General features: G+C 56.6%; 1 protein-coding gene across 2 annotated transcripts in view; it reads left to right on the top strand.

The window, feature by feature from the left end:
- Window positions 1–18,242, top strand: part of ASS1 (argininosuccinate synthase 1) — a 50,456-nt gene that overhangs the window by 22,477 nt on the left and 9,737 nt on the right. For both annotated transcript variants that reach the window (XM_032635886.1, XM_032635885.1), the window contains 5 exons: window positions 212–242; window positions 5,310–5,400; window positions 8,303–8,387; window positions 8,924–8,988; window positions 17,059–17,190. In XM_032635886.1, coding sequence (XP_032491777.1) covers window positions 212–242; window positions 5,310–5,400; window positions 8,303–8,387; window positions 8,924–8,988; window positions 17,059–17,190 — 404 coding nt within the window. The remainder of the gene's footprint in view (window positions 1–211; window positions 243–5,309; window positions 5,401–8,302; window positions 8,388–8,923; window positions 8,989–17,058; window positions 17,191–18,242) is intronic.

Below are 18,242 nucleotides of genomic sequence, written 5' to 3'. Positions count from 1 at the left end.
CTGAAGACTGAGGGAAGTGTCCCAGGCCCTTGCTTGTAGCCTGCAGCTCCCACGGCCACCTGCGGTGGGTCCAGAAAGTTCCAGGCGGGCTTGGCAGCATTTGCTTCGGCAGAGATAAAGGGACAGACCGGACTTACGTTGGGGGTAGGGGTGTCAAGGCTGTGTCCCTCTGCCCCCCTCCACTGACCCCCATCTTTCTTCTCCCCTACAGCTACGAGGCTGGAATCCTGGAGAACCCCAAGGTAATTCCCCATTTCCCCAAGCCGGCTGTCTAGCGGTGGCTGCTCCGTGCCGACACTGTCTGGTGTGTTTGTAGCCTAATTTGAAATTTCACGGGGGGCCGGGCATGGGGCCGGGGCCGAGTCCAGCCTGTGTTCCCCGACCCTCCCCACCGGGCGCCCCGCCGCCTGGCCACTCCGCACTGCGTTTTGAGATCCGCCCCCTTCTCTGGTGCTCTTTTTCTAATTGCTGTTGGGATGAAGAGGAGAAGGAAATATTTCAGGGCAGCGTGGAACCAGAGTGTGGCTGTGAGACAATAAAGAAGCAATTAGGCAGATGAGACACTTGTGGGAGGGCCCAGCCTGTGCCCTCTCAGGCCGCTGCTGCCATCGGGGGAGGTGGCACAGATCAGAGCCTCAGGACCCATTCGTCTGGGCCTGTGCCCGCCTGCGTCAGGCCGCCCTGATGCCCCTGTCCCCAGCCTCCCAGGCTGGGCCTCAGCGTGTTTGAAGTTTAGGATTTCTCTCCCTGGGGAGTTTTCCTTTGTATCCCCCCCCCCCCCCCCCCCCCCCGCCCGCCGTGGGAGATGGAGGAGATCTACCCTGGGAAGAGAAAAGTCTCTTTGTCCCTGAAGGACTGTGTCTCCATTGCCCGGCTCAGCCCCCCTACACCCCCACCACCACCCCCCACCCCCCCCACCCCGCCCGGCGGGCGGCTGCTTTGGGGGTGGGGTGCTCGTCTGATGTTAGGGGAGAAGTGTGCTGGGAGGCCGGGCCTGGGGGGTCCGGGAAGACCAGCTGGAGTGGAGGAGGCTGGGTGCTTTGGGGGAGGTGGGGTGAGCTGGAGCCCTGCCTGGCCCCGGGTGGCTCCCCACAGGCACCAGGCCTCTTGGTCGGAGTTGGCAATAATATAACGCGTACCAGTGACCGTTTCTGGAGCCCGGCCTGGCATTCGCATTTTTCTGGCTCACTTTCCTCCACTGCTGCCTCTGAGCCTCCTGGTTTCGTGGCTGAGGAAACTTGAGGCCCAGGGAAGTGACTTGCCCCCGGGCACCAGCTGCTCAGCAAGGGAGCAGGCCTGGTGGCCGTGTCGCCACATCGCAGGAGTGGCCCTCCGGCCTCTGTGGTTCCCCAGCGACCCGCACCTCCCTTCCGCACCCAGCTCAGCACAGCCGCGTCACTCAGGAGAGCCTGCGCCTTCGTCCCCTGGGGGCTGCCTGCTGGCCCCGGGCTCTTCCAGTTCATGCTCTGCCAACCCCAGGGCACTCAGTCCAGCCACCCCTAATTAGGCAGTCAGCCAGTGCCGTGGGGGGAGGGGGGCGGAGGGGGCTGAGCGCGGCAGGCAGCCTGCTCGCAGGTGGGTGTCCCCCAGGCTCCAGGCCCACTGGGCAACCATCCTACCGCTTCTGTAGCAGCCTGTGGTGCTCTCACCTCAGGACTGGGGGAGCAGAGCCAAGGCCAGAGGGGAAATCGCCTCTCAGGCAGTGCCGGGCAGTGCAGGTCCCTCCCCTCATTAGAAATGAGGGTAGTGGATGGGTAAGTAAGTGATAAAGAGTGCATTTTTCAGGATTCTACCACCCAGTCAAGGTGGGAAAGTTAGTGCTTGGCTCCCAGAGATCTGAAACCTGGGTCTGAATCCTGACTCTGCTTCTATTGCTGTGCAACCTTGGGCAAGTTACCCAACCTCTCTGAACCTCTGACTCTTTATGCAAACACTGGTAAATCACAACACCTCTCTCCTGGGGCATCGAAAGCACTTGGCCTGTTCCTAGCACAGGGCAAGGCCTCAATCATGGAGCCAGGGGTCCTGCCCTCCCTCCTCAAGCCGGCTAAGATTATTTGGGGAGGAAGGAGCCAAGGTTCCCTCAGGACCCCTCTCATCAGGCAGGAAAGGCTGGGATGCGTGTGAGTCGAGGGGGAGAAAACATTCCCGCTGAGAAGTGTAGGGCCGGGCAGAGGGACCCAGGGTCTGGCCACTGTGGCCCTGCTTTCCCAGGCAGCTCCGCTGCAGGGTGCGGGCCGGGGGAGCCTGCTGTCCTCCCATTGCCACCAACAGATCCCAGGGATGAGGGGGAAGCCGCTAGGGGCCCGGGGGCACTACTCTCCACGGTGGTGGAACGCTGTACCCCGGGCAGCCCCGGGCCCCTTGGAAGGTGCTGGGGAGACAGAGCTTCAGGGAACCGGTGCCCCCTCCCCCTCTCCAGAAAAGGCCCGAGACCTGCTGAGGGGAGGGTTTGAAGGCAGATGGCGGAGCCATTTTCTGCCTCCATGAGGGCTGATTGAAGGGCAATGAGGCAGCTAATGCGAAGAAGGATAGAAATTTACTTGCCTTAACTTCATGCAGCCTACAGTGAAAGAGCGCATTCAGGTGCCGGCCGCCATATCTGATGGATGAATAAACCATTTGCAGCATCGATCATGCCTGTACATCATGGTTTAGTTCATGGGCCATTTGCTTTCAATTTCTCCTTCTCGGCCCTGTTTCATGCTTTCTTTCGCCCTCTCCCCATCCCCCCTCCCACTCTCTCTCGCTCTCTTTTTTTTCTTCACTCTCTTCCCTCCCCCAACACACCCCCCCAAGATGACATTGGAAGTGAGCCCTCCCGCTGGGATGGATAAATAGATGTTATTGATACTCAGCAACAAACTATTTGTCATTTGAACTGGGCTTTTAGGAGGGAGAGTAAAAAGGAGGCAGGCGTGAGCCACCTTGGAATGCAAAGCAAATGTCTCTTTATTTCTATTTAGTTATTTTATTTAATCGGTGCTGTCGGGGTGTCAGAAGCCTCCTACTTCCCACTGCAGAGAGCTGGGATGCTGGTCCCTCGAGGGCTTCCCACCTCCTCTCTCCTTCCAATGCAGACATTCTCATCCTGTTTGTGGCTCCGTTAAGTGTTTGGGAACTGATGGGCCGGCAGGCGCAGAACAGGTGGAGGTGGGAGGGAGGCGGCCTCAGGTGGAGGCGCCCGGGCTCTCAGCGCTGGTACCTGCTTTGAGTTCAGGCTGGGCTGGACAGCCGGTGAGGAGCCCCGGGCAAGTGGGAAAGGAGCTCTGGAGTCCTGTTGGTCACCCGGAGGTCCCAAGCCCTGTTTCGCTTTGCCTTATGGCCAAGGATGGCCCTCGGGCCTGTCTGTTCCCAACGAATGTGGAGGTCGGCAGGACCCAGTAGGGCCTGGGGAGCCGGGCATTTCTCTGAAACCAGCCTGATGCCCGAGCTGTCTCTGGCCACATCCCTGGTGCTGTTTCTTGGCAGAGCGGCTGGGAAACAGCATGGGGTGATGGAAAGAGCACAGGATAGGGATTCTAGGGTCCTCGGGGCTGAGTCCCATGCCGATGGGGTGGGGTGGTATGATTTGGACAAGCGGCTTCTTTGGCTTTAGTTTTCCAACTGGTCCATGGAGGCATCAGGCTGGAGGTCCTTAAGGACCCTCCTCCTCCTTGGGTCTGTCTTGGAGGTCCGTTCTGGGTTCTTGTTCCTGCCCCACAAATGGAAACAGATGAAGGGATGCAGCTGGCCTCAAGCCACACAGCCCTTTGGAGGTGTGAGGGCTTCATCACCAGCCCCATCTGAGCTCAGAAGTAAAGCTAGAAGGATCACCTGTCCCTGTTCGCCCAGGACTAGGGGGTTTCTCAGGGTATGGGAACCGGGATGGTTGGTCACACCCTGACATAGAACCAGCAAGCAAAGTGACCGCAGATGAGGGATCCGAGGAACTCCTGGGGGCCCCACCTCTCCTGAAACAGCTCTTCTCGGAGGGTGGCACCACCAGGAGGCTGTTCCATCAGTCCTGTCGCCTGCAGGGCAGGTTACAGCTTGCACCAGGCCCTCTCTGGCATCTTCTTGGGTGATTTTCATGTCCAGTAAAAAAATATAAAAATTGTCTATACATTTAAATTGTAAGGCAGTCAAAGGCAGGTATCATTTCCCCCCATTTTACAGATGAGAAAACCAAGGCTCGAACTGGTGAAGCAACTTGCCCAAGACCCCATAGCCTGAGGTCTCGACTCCTGGCTTTGGGGATATTTTCCACCACTCTGAAATCCAACACATCATTGTTGAGGGCCTCGTGGGCTTCCTGCCCTGGGCCATGTGGCCCCCACCTCCACACAGCATACAGGGTTGCACCTACAGTCCCCCTCCGCCTCTAGTTCTTCCTCCATAGGTGGGGTAACAGTACTTGACCTTCTTACCAAATGGGGCTGCAGAGAACAAGCTGCAGTTGCAAAGTGGCATGGGAATGTTTGCAGGGTTTCGAAAGGCAAGATTTAAGGGACTGCACTTCCCAGGATGTCCGCAGGTGGATAACAGTGCTGGGCCGGACTTGAGCAGTCAGACCCAAAGGGCCCCGGCCCCCACCGTGGCAAGTGTCCAAGCCACAGCCTGGGGGCGGGGGTGGGGGTGGGGGGCCGGTCAGGACCTCGGGAGTGGGAGGCAGGAGGGACTTGGAGAGTTCCAGGCAGCCAGCGGCCCCTCCACTGCTGCATCAAGACGAGGGAGAGGCCCATTTTCCAACACGCCCAAGAAAAAAATATACATAAAGGTTGATGTGTTTTCAAATGGGTTTTTGCTTTGCTCTTCTCTTTTCTCCCTGTGAGTATTAACCTCGGGGACCCCGGGGACGGCTCTGCTCGCCAGAGCACCTGCTGGGGTCACGCGCAGTCATTAGCTTTGCGGTCACTGCAGAATAAACCCCAATTCCCGGTGCCGGGGAGAGCGTGTGCGCCTGAGCCGCTCCCGGGAAGCCCGCCTAGCGCCTCGCTCCCCCAAAGTCACGCTTTTCCTGCCTGACTGGCTCCTCCTGCTATATTCTACCTCCAGCTGCGGGGGCGTCAAAGAAAAAGATGAGATCAAGTTGAGGGGAAAAATTGTCTGATTTCTTGAGCCCTTTGTTTCCCAGGCCCCTGGCAAGTGAGGCTGGCTCCGGGTGGGGGGCTGGGAGGCCTGCCGGACTGGCCAGCCGATGGCGGGTGCCAGCAGCGCCCTGGCTCTGGAGAGGGGCGCAGGAGGCTGCAGGCAGGGTGTCCAGGGGCCGGCATGGCACAGTTTGGCTCTGGCACACCGCCCTCCAACCTCTTTCTGTCTTTTGTCAGAACCAAGCGCCTCCAGGCCTCTACACAAAGACCCAGGACCCGGCCAAAGCCCCCAACAGCCCAGACATCCTTGAGATCGAGTTCAAGAAAGGTAGGTGCCCGCCTGTCGGGACTCCAAGGCGTGGACTCTTGGGGCCCTGGCTCTTTTCCCCTCTTTGCCCGGGAGCCTGGGCACGAGTCCTCTGCATCCCTCCTGTGTTCCTGGAAGCCTGGGTCCAGGCTGGGGCTTCAAATGTTCCCCGCTGCCCCCTCCCCGGATGGCGTGATCTGTGGAAGCCTCCAGGCTTGGGAAGAAGCACCCCCTGCTGGTGTCCATCAGTTCGTGGGCACCAGGTCTGGAGGGAGCGTTCTAGCCCCTGAACAACCATTTGCCGACTGCTTTGGCCCTCTGGGGAAGTCACTCCACTTTCCTGGCCTCAGTTTCCTCATCTGTAAACTGGGGATAAAAGAGTATCCACTGCCTCGTGTTTTCATGGTATAGAACAAGATCTGGACGAGGTGTATCCAGCGCAGGGCCCTGCACCACAGAGGTGCTCAGCCGGTTATGAGTCTTACAGAGCCAGCCTCGGGGGCCCCCCTGACCCCATAGCTAGTCCTGAGTTAGCTGCTTGATGCGTCTCCCTACCCCCCATCCTGGGTTCAAAGCTGCTGCCACTCTTGCTTGTGTCCTGATCTCCTCATCTTGTCTGCTACCATCAAGAAGTGTTTGCTGGCCTGAACTGAGTGCCCAGCCTTGAGCCTGGCACCAGGGACACCCCCCTTGCCCTGAAAGATGGAGGGAAAGAAAGGCATGCTGGGTAATGGAAGGAGCAGGACCAGGTTCAAGGTGAGGGCTCAGAGTGTCCAAGGAGAGGACTTTTCCAGGAGGCTGCAGAAATCGGAGAGGCAGAGACGGAGGAACCAAGAGGGGGCGTGAGGGCATCCCAAGCCCAGGCAGGGAGGCTGGCCCTTCTGTGCACAAGGCAGCTGCAGGGAGGGAGCAGAGGGAGGGGGCTCTGCAGAGAGGCCTTTCCCAAGGCACCTCGGAGACGGAGGATGGGGAGGGGCACACAGGGGCCCCCGGATAGATCCCCTGCTCTCACCTGCCAGTGTGACCTTGACAACCAGCGTCACCTTTCTGGGCCTCAGGCTCACTCGCCTGTAAAATGGGCCACAGAAAGGATGCTCGCAGGTGCCGAGCACGCGGTATGGAGTGAGGCGCTGGGAAAAAAGCCTGTTGGTACTTTAGTAAACGGCCTCCTCCCGGCCTTTCCCAAGAGCCCGACCAAGTCAATGGGCATTTTCATCGCTCCCCCTGCACCCCGCCCCGCCGCTATCAGTTCAAACCCTTGAATTTCATGCCCCCTGGGGACCAAAAGGCCCTTAGTCTAAGGCCCCTAAAGGTAGCTGGAGCACTAAGTCCATCTTAGGCCCACTCTCTCTGCCCCAGGGCTGTGCTGGCGTGGGGCCTCTTTGGGCATCATCTCTGAGAAGACGGTGAGATGAACCCAGGCAGCCCGCCCCACCCCAGGTCCCCCGGAAAACTGGGAGGGTGGTGAGGGTGGGCAGGAGGCAGCATAGGGGTCCTGAACACAGGCTCTAACCCCCTTTCCTCCAGGAATAGGGCAGCTCCGAGGGCTGAGCCCGAGAAGAAACGTGATCCATTTTAATGATCTGGGGACTGTCTGGAAAAAAAAGAAAAAAGTAGACGGGAGGAACCCTCCTCGGCTACTCCCCATTCACTCTCTAGTTAATTTATTTGAAGTTTTAATCTAATTATTAACTATTTTAAAGGCTAAGAGGCTTTCTCCGGCAGCAGCACCAACAATGTCCGCTCCTCTCTGGGGCAGGCCCCATCCAAGGCCCCGCGAGGGCCATAATAGGACCCGGAGGGAGAGAAAGGGAGAGGGGAGAGGCGGGGGGTGGCGAGAGGGGCTTAAGGTTCATTATCGGGCAGACTTACATTTAATAGCAATTTACAACCAAGTTATAAAACCCCTGGAAATGGGGGTTAAGAATGGTGAGGCTGACAGCCCCTGAGCGAAGCCCCTCCAAGCGGCGCCTGGCTAATAAAGACTCGAAAGCCACTATTGAGGCCTGATTGGCACCCGATGGCCGGCTACATGGTAATGAGCTGGGCAGATGGGTGGGGGATTAGCCGCCAACTTTGAACAGCTTTTCTTTGTCACTGTTACAGCTCTCTTGTTAGTCCTCTAATACATTTATTGCTCATTTCACACCGCTCGAGAAAGTGCCCCTTGCTATTCAAAGTCAACCCCGAACCCACACACTGCCCCCCTCCAGCCACCTCCCCTGACTTGGCCCTTCCCTCCCCGAGCGGCTGCCTCCCTCCTGCCCTCCTGCCACCCCAGACCCAACTTCTCAGAATGCAGACGCCTCCAGCACCTTGCCTGCTGGCGCGGGCATCATTTCACCCCCATCAATCAGATGGCTGTGTGCGGGTCTGGGGTACAGGGTTGGGGCTTGGGGGTCCGCCTGACAGACGTGGCCGGGGCTGTGTGTGTGTGTGTGTGTGCGCGCGCGCGCGTGTTTGTGTGCATGTGTGTGTGTGTGTGTGTGTGTGTGTGTGTGTGTGTGTGTGTGTGAGCTCAGCCGCACCTCAGCCAGGCGCTCCCCCCCACCGCCCCGTAACTGGTGGGACAGAAGGTACTCCGGGTTACTGCCTCATAAGACAATGGTGGAGCGTGAAATTCAATTAGTTCAGGGCCTGGTTCCAATTTCACAGCCCCTAAATGCAAAAGGAGCAAAGAGAATGGGAAGGGTGGGGGAGAGGTTTTTATTGCATTTTCCCTTTCATTCTGGGGGGCTTTCTCTCCCCTTCTCTCTCCCCAGCAGGCCTCAACCTGCACAGGGCTTTTCAAGGAGTCATTTGGAGTCCATATCTGTCACATCCATTTAAGGCGTTTCGGGTGGAGGGAAGGGGCGGGGTAGCAGGCACAGGCTCGTCCGCTGAGCTCCAGCCACGGGCCCACTGCCCTCTCCTCCTGCCCTAGGGGTCCCTGTGAAGGTGACCAACGTCAGGGACGGCACCACCCACAGCACGGCCTTGGAGCTCTTCCTGTACCTGAATGAAGTCGCGTGAGTGCCCGCAGCCCTGCCCGGCCTCCTGGGAAGCCACCATGTTGGGCAAGCACCAGCCCAGACCACTGTGGGGGGGCTGATGGTCCCAGCCTGAGGCTGAGGGGCCAGGGAGGACAGGCCAGTGTCCTGCAGTCAGCCTCGGCACAGCCCCATAGCCATGGGGTCCTCTGGTTCCGTGGGAGAATCCTGGTGGCCCTCAGCCTTGGAAGGTAACAACCCCAGGGGTCTACTGCCCCCTAGGGACGGTCCAGAACTTCCAAGCTCTCTACTGCATCTGAGACCAGGGTAGAAGGAAAGATGAGCAGTGGATAGGGCTGGGTGCCACGTGAGGCCCAGGACAGAGATAAAGGAAGTTGCACGTTGAACTTGCTGTGTGTCCTAGGGTAGCCCTTCCCTCCTTGGGCCTCAGTTTCCCCATCTGTCCAATGGGTGGTTAGACCAGGGGGCCTGGCTCACATGTCCTCTGAGTCTTGGATCCCGAGATGGTGCCTGACGCCCTGCCTGTGACCCTGAGTGGCCGGTTCTCCCCACAGGGGCAAGCATGGTGTGGGCCGCATCGACATCGTGGAGAACCGCTTCATCGGCATGAAGTCCCGGGGTAAGTCGCTCACCAGCCTCAGGCGCAGGCCTCGGCTCCCAGCGGCCCCTGACACCCCAGTCACATGTGGGTGTTGCTCCTCCCAGGCTGACTTTGGGCAAGTCCTTTCACCCCGCCAGACTGTTTCCCTCCTGGGAAGTGGGAATGAGGGGCCCTTGGCCACTGATGTCTGAAGGCATCACGAGAAGAGCTGGAGCTGTCCCAGGAGCAGGGAGAGGCTCAGAGGAGAGAGGAGACGGGGGCCAGGCCTGGAGGTCGTGCTCCCCTGTGGCCCTGGGGCGGGTCGGCCAGGCCTAGAGGCAGACCATGCAGGGCTGATTTCGTGGTCATTAAGGCTGTTGACGAGGCCAGCTGGTCTGGTGGGGTGGGAATCCCACCAGGGGTGGGCGCTGTGAGCCAGCCAGGGCCTGAGGGCCTGTTCAAGGGTCTGGCAGGGCATGGGGGCGGGGCTCTGCCTTGGTGCTGAGTGGCTGCCACCTTGGCTAAGCTGCCCGGCCCATATCCACCTCTGGCTGGGCCTGGAGGGAGGATAGGCTGGTCCCCAAGCAGGGGCTCTGTCTCCTCTTAGTAAGCAGAGCCCCATGGGTCCCTATAGGTCACTCATCGTGTTGTCTGGACCACACCCTCCCCCCATCCATATGAGGGGATCTCCTGTTCCCCAGTGGTAAAGCAACACTGCGTGCTTCCGGACTTCAAGATGCAGGGGCAAGCTTTCAGCAGTCAGAGTCCCTGGGTTGGGCACTCGAGTCTTTAAGCACCGGGGGTGGGGTTGAAGCCTCTTGTGTGGGCAGGTGTTTAAACCAGGCCAGGGTATAGCCATGGCCCTTTGTCTTTCAGGGTGTTTTTACTAAGATTCTAAAATCCAAAGAGAGCCGATGGCTGGATTTCAGCGGTTAGAAAGGGCACTGGTCGGGAGGCAGGATGCTGGGGCTTTCATGCCAGGTTTGCTGTGTCTTGCTAGATGACCTTGGACTTGTTATCTCTGGGCCTCAGTTTCCCCAGATGTAATGCGGTAGGCATGGGGATGGGAGCTGGATCATTCTGACTCTGACCTGTTTGAATTTATCTCAGAAGAGGAGGAAGGAAGGAAAGTGGCTTTCCCTCTTTCCTGTCTTTTTTCCTCTTGGACACACATATACTCTGTGAGAAACAAGTTAATTGAAACTCTGGGGAAGGCCTTGTGGAGAACAATATCACTAATTAGCTGCTCCCTTTTATCCTCACTTCCCTTTGTATCTTACCTATATTAACATCTGATTAAATGTTGCTCTGTCTCAGTCTGCCCTTGGGAGCCAGCACTATGCAAACTATACAAGGCAGACCCTGGAGGGACCTTGGGGAACCAGAGACCAGCACCCTCATTTTACAGGCAGGGAAACCAAGGCTCAAAGTCACAGGCACCAGGACCAGGACTGATATCCAGACACAGAGAGGCATGGAGTGGAGGGCTGAGAGCTTGAACTCTGCTAGATCCGGGTTCCAGCCCATGTGTAATAGCAGGAAGCGGCCCAGGAGAGGAACTTCATAAATGGCAGCAGCCCCACAGGGATGCTGAAATGGCAAAGGCAGCCTGTGCCCTCTGGGTACCTTCCGAGTGGCTCAGAGATGTCCACTCTGCGCCTATTGTCACGTCCCTCCCACGCCCAAGGCAGGCATCACTAATTGATTGTGGATGTAGATCAGTGCTGCTGACAATGGAAAGATAAGGGCTGGCCTGAGGTCACTCTGTGAAATGGCACGCAAGTGAACTTGAACGGAAGGAGGTAGTCATAAAGGCGCGAACTGGGCTGATCTGGGAAGACATCCTGAAAGAGGTGGCAGGAGAATAGGCTTCAACTGGTAGAACGTGGAACAGAGTGGAGTGGGAGCCTTCCAGCAGGAGTGGTAGAGAAGGTAGGAGGAGCCCCAAGTGGCCACCTGGGTGGTGGGTTGGGTCTGAGGCTGACCGACCCCCTGGAGACCTTGGGAAGGCACATTGAAGGGCTGGTGTCAGGGGCCAGGCCCTGTTTACCACCCTTGACTCCCCATCTTGGCTCCATCACCGTTGGGAAAGCAACATAGCCTCTCTGAGCCTCAACTTCTTCATCTGTGAAATGGGTTGTGGTGCAGATCAGAGACCTGTTGACCCATAGCATGAGGTGTGCCTGGATGGTAGACTTCCTACCTTTTCCCCAGAACTGGGGGCGTCATCACCACTGAAGGTGGGAGTCATGAGATTAGCACTCGGTTCCAGCTCCCTTGGCTTCTGACCACCCACCTGAGGAAAAGATTCCTGGAGCACAGCCCTCACTCTACCCAGGTACTGTGTGTGTACCTGTGGGGGCCTGTCCCTAAAAGCATAGAATTTAGCCTGAGCGTGGTACAGTCTTTGGGGAAGACAACCAGGGTTCTAAGTCCCAAGAACTTGCTGTGTGACCTTAGGCAAGTTGCTTTCCCTCTCTACGACTCTCACCAACAAAGATGGGTGCACTAGGTGATCTCACCATCTCCCTCTGGAAGTTCTAACTTGCCTATTTTCTGACTTGGGTTGGGGGTTGAGAAAAGAAAGTTGCTTCATAATTTTAGGGGGAGGTCTTGTTTTTTATTTCTCCACTCCCAATAATTCACTGTGAGAAAGAAAGGCAGGGGGTAGGGGCAATAAATGAGGACGAAGTGGATTCACCCACAGGTCTACTGGTCACGGTCACGGGAGAAGCTGTTAATTGTCAATTATATTGAGGGCACAGCAGGAAAATGCTATTGTTTGTACCTTGGTATACAAGGGGAAAACGTCATTTGTATTGATTTTACAAATCTCGCAATTGAAATTCGTTAAGGGCTTGGGGTTTTGGGGGTGGGAGTGGGTGGCGGTGGATGGGTAGGAAGTTGGGCAGTGCTAGTGCCCTGGGTCTGGGGTGGCCGGGTCGGCAGCACTCGGGGCCATGGGGTCAGCGGGCCGGGGGCTGGGGAAGCTGCAGATGGAGTAGCTTTCGCTGTATTGTGGCTGTTCACATCGTCATTATCACATTATCTTTTTAACTCTGGAGGGGGGCTAGTTAAGTGAAGTAAATGTAATCAGTGGGGAGGAGAAGGGGGGCAAGGAAGGCAGGAGGGAAGCAGGGAAGGAGGCAGCACCGGTCCTTCCCTCGCCTTCTCTCCGGCTGGTTCCTCTCCTCCCGGCCCTGCCGTGTGGGGCTCACCCCCGCCTGCCGACCCCCTCCACCCCCTCCTCGCTGCCTGCTTTCTGTTCTCCCCTCCACTCCCCCCTTTCCTCCACCCTTCCCATCTCTCTCCCACTCTCCCGTCCTCCCTCACTTCCTCCTTACTCCTCCACTTTCTGGCTAAGAAGGAACAAGTGTTCCTTCCTGTCCACCTGTCCAGGCCTCCCAGAGGCTCCACTCAGATGGAATGTTCCAGAGTGGAGGGAGACCTGTGAAGCAAAGGTGTTTGCATTCCCAGAAGCCTGGAATGGCCGGACTCAGAGGCCTACCCTGATTCCCAGGATGGGGCCTGTGGGGTTCCAGGAGCATAGAGGATGGCTAGAGCCCCACCGGGACTTGCCTCCCCCTCACCATGGCAACCGCCTCTATCCTTGGCCCTGGTACCTAAGAGGGGAGCCCTTGGGCTCCAGCCAAGCTCCCTTCCCCTGGCCTTTCCAAATCCCTCCCTCTGGATACTGCTTTCCCAAAGGATCAGAGGCTCTGGTCCAGGTGCCCTAGCCCCCAGCTCCGCCCCCGCCCCCCAGCCTAGTTGGCGGGTCCCACTCAATTCTGCCAAATTGCTCAATCTGGGCTAACCTGGCAGCCTCAGGAACAGACGAGAAGGATTTAAGCGGTGACAGCTGTTTCGGTCCCCACCTCTTCCTCCTTGGTCCACTCTCCCCCAACCTCGGCCACCCCCCAGCTCCTCGCCCTGCTTCCCCACCCGCTCCTTGGCAGTAATTATGGTGTGATTGAGGCTGCTCCACGGAGAACCGCTGACACCTCTGTCTTTTTCCTGTAAACACGGAGAGATGAAAATAGACACTTGAGTCTGCTGTGCGTGTCACTCCGAAGATGTCTGCTGTCTCTTCCGCAGCGACACCGAGACTCACCTGTCATCTCCTCCTTCTTTTTGCGCAGTGGTTTGTATGCCGGCTGTCAAAAGCCCCAAATCCATCGTCTTTTAGCATCAGGATTCTGTCACTGGTTTTCTTAAAATCATTTCTTTTTCCAGAAGAAATACACAGAAATCATCTGTACCCCCTACCCCTGTGGAGAGGAGAGGGAAGATCTTTAAGATACACACACACACACACACACACACACACACACACACACACACACACACACACACACCCCACAGCAGCAACCTGAAAAAACAGGCTTTTTGATCAGTCACAATTAACTTTAACACCTTCTAAGAAAAGGAACAGGAATATTAACCGTGCTGGTGTGTTTCACGGCTGCAGCCTTTCTTCTCGCCTATGACTCTTCCTGCGGCAGCCTTGGAGGGTTGACAGCTGTGAGGCTGGTTCTAAGGGCTCAAGAATGGGTGACTCTGCCCACCAGGCACTCTCTGCTCTTTTTCTGGGGAGCCTCTAAGGTGGGGCAGTAGCGGGGGGTCCCTAGGGCAAGCATAGCTCTTCCTCAATGGAAAGTATGGATGTCCTCTCGCCCTGCAAACCACCGGTGCTGTTCCCTCTCTGGACTGCGGGGAAGTGGTGCTAGCGAGCTGGCTACAGTGTTCCAGAGACAAAACCACCAGTACGCACTGGGGGACAGTGTCTGGGTGCCCACCTTCGGGCAGGTCTCGGTGGAAGTTAGAAGGAAAAGCAGCAGACACTTACAACCTTCTTTTCCGGACAGGTGGCCGGGGCCTCAGAGGGGAATGAGGTGGGCCAAGGTCACATAGCAGAGCTGAGCTGAGCACTCTCCGAGGGACTTCTGGTCTACAGCTCCGGCCCTACAAACCCACCTTGCACCCTGCCCACAGCTGGCCAGATGAAGACAGGAGAGCAGGGGGCAGCTAGGTTCTCCAGGAGCTGAAAATGAGGAGGGCCCCTGCTATTGGCCTGCCGTTGTGAGTGTGTGTGCCTGCCAGCGTAAGGAAGGCTTTGAAAGTTTCTGAATTTTTACAAAATGTGGCAAAAGTAATTATGAGGGGGAAGCAGAAGGCCCATTTCTAGTCCAATCTATATTGAGTTCTTAGTATATACTAGGATGAGAAGACAAATAGGGCTTTGTTCTTGTCTTGCTTTCGGTGGCTCTTGGTGATAAAGTTTATGGGGTAATGGAAAACTTGCTCCTTTCACATTGAGGTCATTTCTGCCATCTTTGGGGAGGCAGATATTTTCAAAAGTTCTGCACATCTCTGTCTTTGGAAGCACACTGCTGAACCATCAGGCCTTTCTCAGTGACCTGGGGCCACTGGGAGCCACTTGTTGGTGCCACCATACTGTCCCCACAAGGAGCAGCCCCAAGTCCTATGCTGAATTCTTGTCTTCTTTTCATAGTTTCTCTTGTGTCCCTGCACCGCCCCCCTCAGGCTATCATTTTCTCGGCCACCCATCTGACTCCAACCCCATCAACCTTTCTAAGCCCTTTCTGGGTTGTGTCTGAGCCGTTTGGCAGAAGTGGATGACGGAGCCTGTCTGAACCATGTTTGTAAGGGTAACGACGAGGCCTAGTGAGGGCCGGAGGAACTCCCCAGAGGATCGAGGGCTTGGGCCTGGTGCATAAACTTGGGGATGTGGGTGTTTTCCTACTGGGGAGGCATTTACTCCCACAACTGATTCAGGACAGCAGAGGTGGCCCAAGAGCTGCGGCCACACAAGTGAAACAGGACAGGTAGACTGTAACCACATCGGCTCCTGGTCTCTTTGATGTGCATGTCCCCCGAGACCAGGATATCGGGCGTTTGCAGATGAGAGACTCACCCCCCGCCCCTGCCAAGAGGCTCTTTTCCACTAGGGAACACCTCGGAGCCTTGGGAACAGCCCAGGGTCTTCCTTGGCCACAGCACCTCAGACCTGGGTGTCCTTTTCATGCCTGGTGAGCGCTGGATCACTTGGCAAAGGCCCTAAGAGGCAACCTGGAGCAGAGATGGAAAACCTAGACGCAGGTTCCACTCCCCCTGGGCAAGTCATGTCCCTCCCCCGGGCCTCTGTCCTCCCATCTGTGCAACTGGTATGTTGGGCCAGATTAGCATTTTAAGGACCGCTTGGTGGAGCCCAGGGTTTGCAGAGGGGCCTCTGCTCCCCACAGTGGGACATCATTTTCGATTGTATATGCCGAGCTTCCACCTCAGACTGTTCGAATACAGCATTTGCAGCTAAGTTAGGAGAACGCAGGTGATCCTCAAGGGCCCTGACATTCCTGTGGTTCCCAGACTTAAAGATTAAAGACTAGAAAAGTTCTCTAGGGTGAAAGTTTCTGGCTACTCACATCAGACACAGTCTTGCCCGTGTCCCCTTTGGACTTCAGAGTTGAAACAATCTCCTTTCTGGTTTTGGGGGTTTTTTAAAGCATTTTTCTAAATTGTGGTACGATATAGAAAACATAAAGCTTTACCATCTTAGCTGTTTTGAACGTACAGTTCAGTGGCCTTAAGTACAACATTCACGTTGCTGTGTAACCATCACCACCCCCCATCTCCAGAACTTCTTCATCTTCCCAAAGTGAAGCCCCGTTAAACACTAACTCCCCATTTCCCCTCCTCAGCCCCTGGCACCCAGCATCCTGCTTAGTTCCTATGAATTGGACTCTTCTAGGAGCCTCACGTAAGCGGGACCACACGGTATTTGTCTTTTGGTGACTGGTTTATTTCGCGGAGTGTCCTGTCCTCAGGGTTCACCCATGGTGTAGCGTGTGTCAGAACGTCCTTCCTTTTTAAGGCTGAACGTTTCATTGTGTGTAGTTATCTCACTTTGTTTCTCCGCTCATCTGTTGATGGGCATTTTGGTTGCTTCCACCTTTTGGCCCTTGTGAATAATGCTGCCATGAGCCTGGGTGTACAAATCCTTTCTGTGGAAAGACGATGGCGGTAAATTTTGAGGATAACTGAAAACTTGCCCCTTTAATGCTGTTAGTGTTATGTGGTGGGAAGAAACGGACTTTGGGGGGTGGCATTTGTGGGGATGGGGCGGTTATTAGCCCTCCATCGGGACAGCAGACACGGGGCAGGTTTATCCAAGGTGCTCACCTGAACTTGATTCACGAGGCTGCACTGCTGGGAAGAGGGAGCCCGGCCATGTGCCCGGGGGCCATCCTGCCTCTTGGAACCTTAGTGCCCCCAAATCTGGGGTGGTGCTACTTATAAGACCTTCCTCTCAGGGCTACACTCAGCCAGGGCCAGGCGCCCCTTGTCACTTGGAGACCATGCACTTCAAGCAGATTGTTTAGCAAATGGAGGGTTTGGGCCTGAGATGGTGGGGAGGGGACCTAGCAAGACCGTCTTCCCATGACCTTTTGGGTTTGGCCCCGATCACCTGCTGGTCCACAGGGCAGCAGACAGCGCTGCTCAGGGACTCGGGGGCCTAGATTCGGTTCCCAGCTCCACTTCAGCCACGTCCCTTCTCCTCCAGGGCTCAGTTTCCCCGGCTGTACAGTGGGGTCAGCACAGGTGACCAAGGCAGTCAGGATTTCTCTGCAGAGACACAGCTGCAGGGGGGCCGCCGGCTGAAGGTGGCACGTGTGTGCACAGCCGTCCCCTCCCCTGGCTCCCTGGTGGAAGGCAGGAAGGGACATCGGGACCCTGGGCTCCACCAGACTCTGTTTAATTACAGGTTTTCAGCTGCGGGCCGGTGGGCACGAGTTGGGAAGGAGGGGGGAGCAGCTCTGAAACCCTGTTATTTTCCAACGTCTGAGGGCCTCTTCAAAGGGGGGCATCTAGACATTTTCTCCACAAGCTGCAGAGTGGACTGTCGTGGCCCCAGCATGAATATAATGACGGATGCATTTTGCGGCAAGCTGGGAGTGAATGGGTCCGACTGGCTTGTCTCCTGTCAGACGAGTCATTATTATTTTTCTCTTTTTGTCATTTGCTGACACTTTGGGTTTCACGCGTTTCTCTCTTTTTTCTTCTTCTCCCCCTGCCTGGAAAAATGGCTAGGTATCTACGAGACCCCAGCGGGGACGATCCTTTACCACGCTCATTTAGACATCGAGGCCTTCACCATGGATCGGGAAGTGCGAAAAATCAAACAAGGCCTGGGCTTGAAATTCGCCGAGCTGGTGTACACGGGTACGTTGACCCTGCAGCTGCTCTCCTCCCCTCCCTCACCCAGGGGCACCCTCCTCCAGTCCCGCCTTGCCCACTGCCACTTGCTGGAGAGCCCCCGGAAGATGCGGGGTGAAGGGGGGTGGAGAGAGGGCAGGGGACGAGGAAGCGAGGAGGGGACGTCGGGACCTGCCTTGTTCACAAGGTGTGGAGGGAAATGCACCGGTTCCCCGGGCTGTCCCGCTGCCTCCGCCGCCTGCGACCCGCATGACGGCCGCAGGGCCAGGGAAGCATCTTGTGTCATGCCTATGGCTGCCAAGTGTTATCCAGCACGTGCCGGGTACCTGGCACTGTGTGGGAACACAAGTCATCCTAGGGGGTTTCCCAAGTTTCCTAAGAGAGCTGCGGCCAGAAACTGAGTCTCCGAGCAAAGGGAGCTTATATAAAGTTACACAACTGGATGTGGCCTAGCTGGGTTTGAGCCCAGGTCAGCCTGTTTCCAGGCAGAACCCAGAGCCGCTACAAGAACTGCCGCAAGCAAGGGAAAGCCTACGTTAACCAAGAACGGGGCCCCGGGCCTGGGCATCGCCTGGGCCAGATCCCTACTGGGAAGCCACCGGGACGGCCGAATGCCCAGCCCATGTGTGGAGCGTGGGCTGGGCTCCAGACTGAGTTTCCGTGCCTTACCTGCTGCCACAGAGTAGAAATCCAGTCCTCCCGACTCCAGATCCATCCCACGCGTTATACCAGGGGTGACCAAATCCAGCCCGTTGCCTGCTTTTGTTCAGCCCATGAGCTAAGACTGGTTTTTACATTCTTCAGTGGTTGGGGAAATTTTTTAAAAAATAATACTGTTTCATGGCACGTGAAAATTTCCGGAAATTCAGATTTCAGTGTCCGTAAGTCGTTGCTCATTCGTGTCCGTGTTGCCTGTGGCTACTTCAGAGCTACACTGGCAGAGCAGAGCAGTTGCTAGAGAGGCCACGTGGCCTGCAGAGCCTAAAATATTTACTATCTGGCCCTTTCCAGAAAGGGCTGACTCTATTCTATGACATTAACATCTCCCTAATTTGAGA

Source organism: Phocoena sinus, chromosome 6 (assembly GCF_008692025.1).
Source record: "Phocoena sinus isolate mPhoSin1 chromosome 6, mPhoSin1.pri, whole genome shotgun sequence".
Taxonomy (NCBI): Eukaryota; Metazoa; Chordata; class Mammalia; order Artiodactyla; family Phocoenidae; genus Phocoena; species Phocoena sinus.
This window is presented reverse-complemented; position numbering and strand designations above follow the sequence as displayed.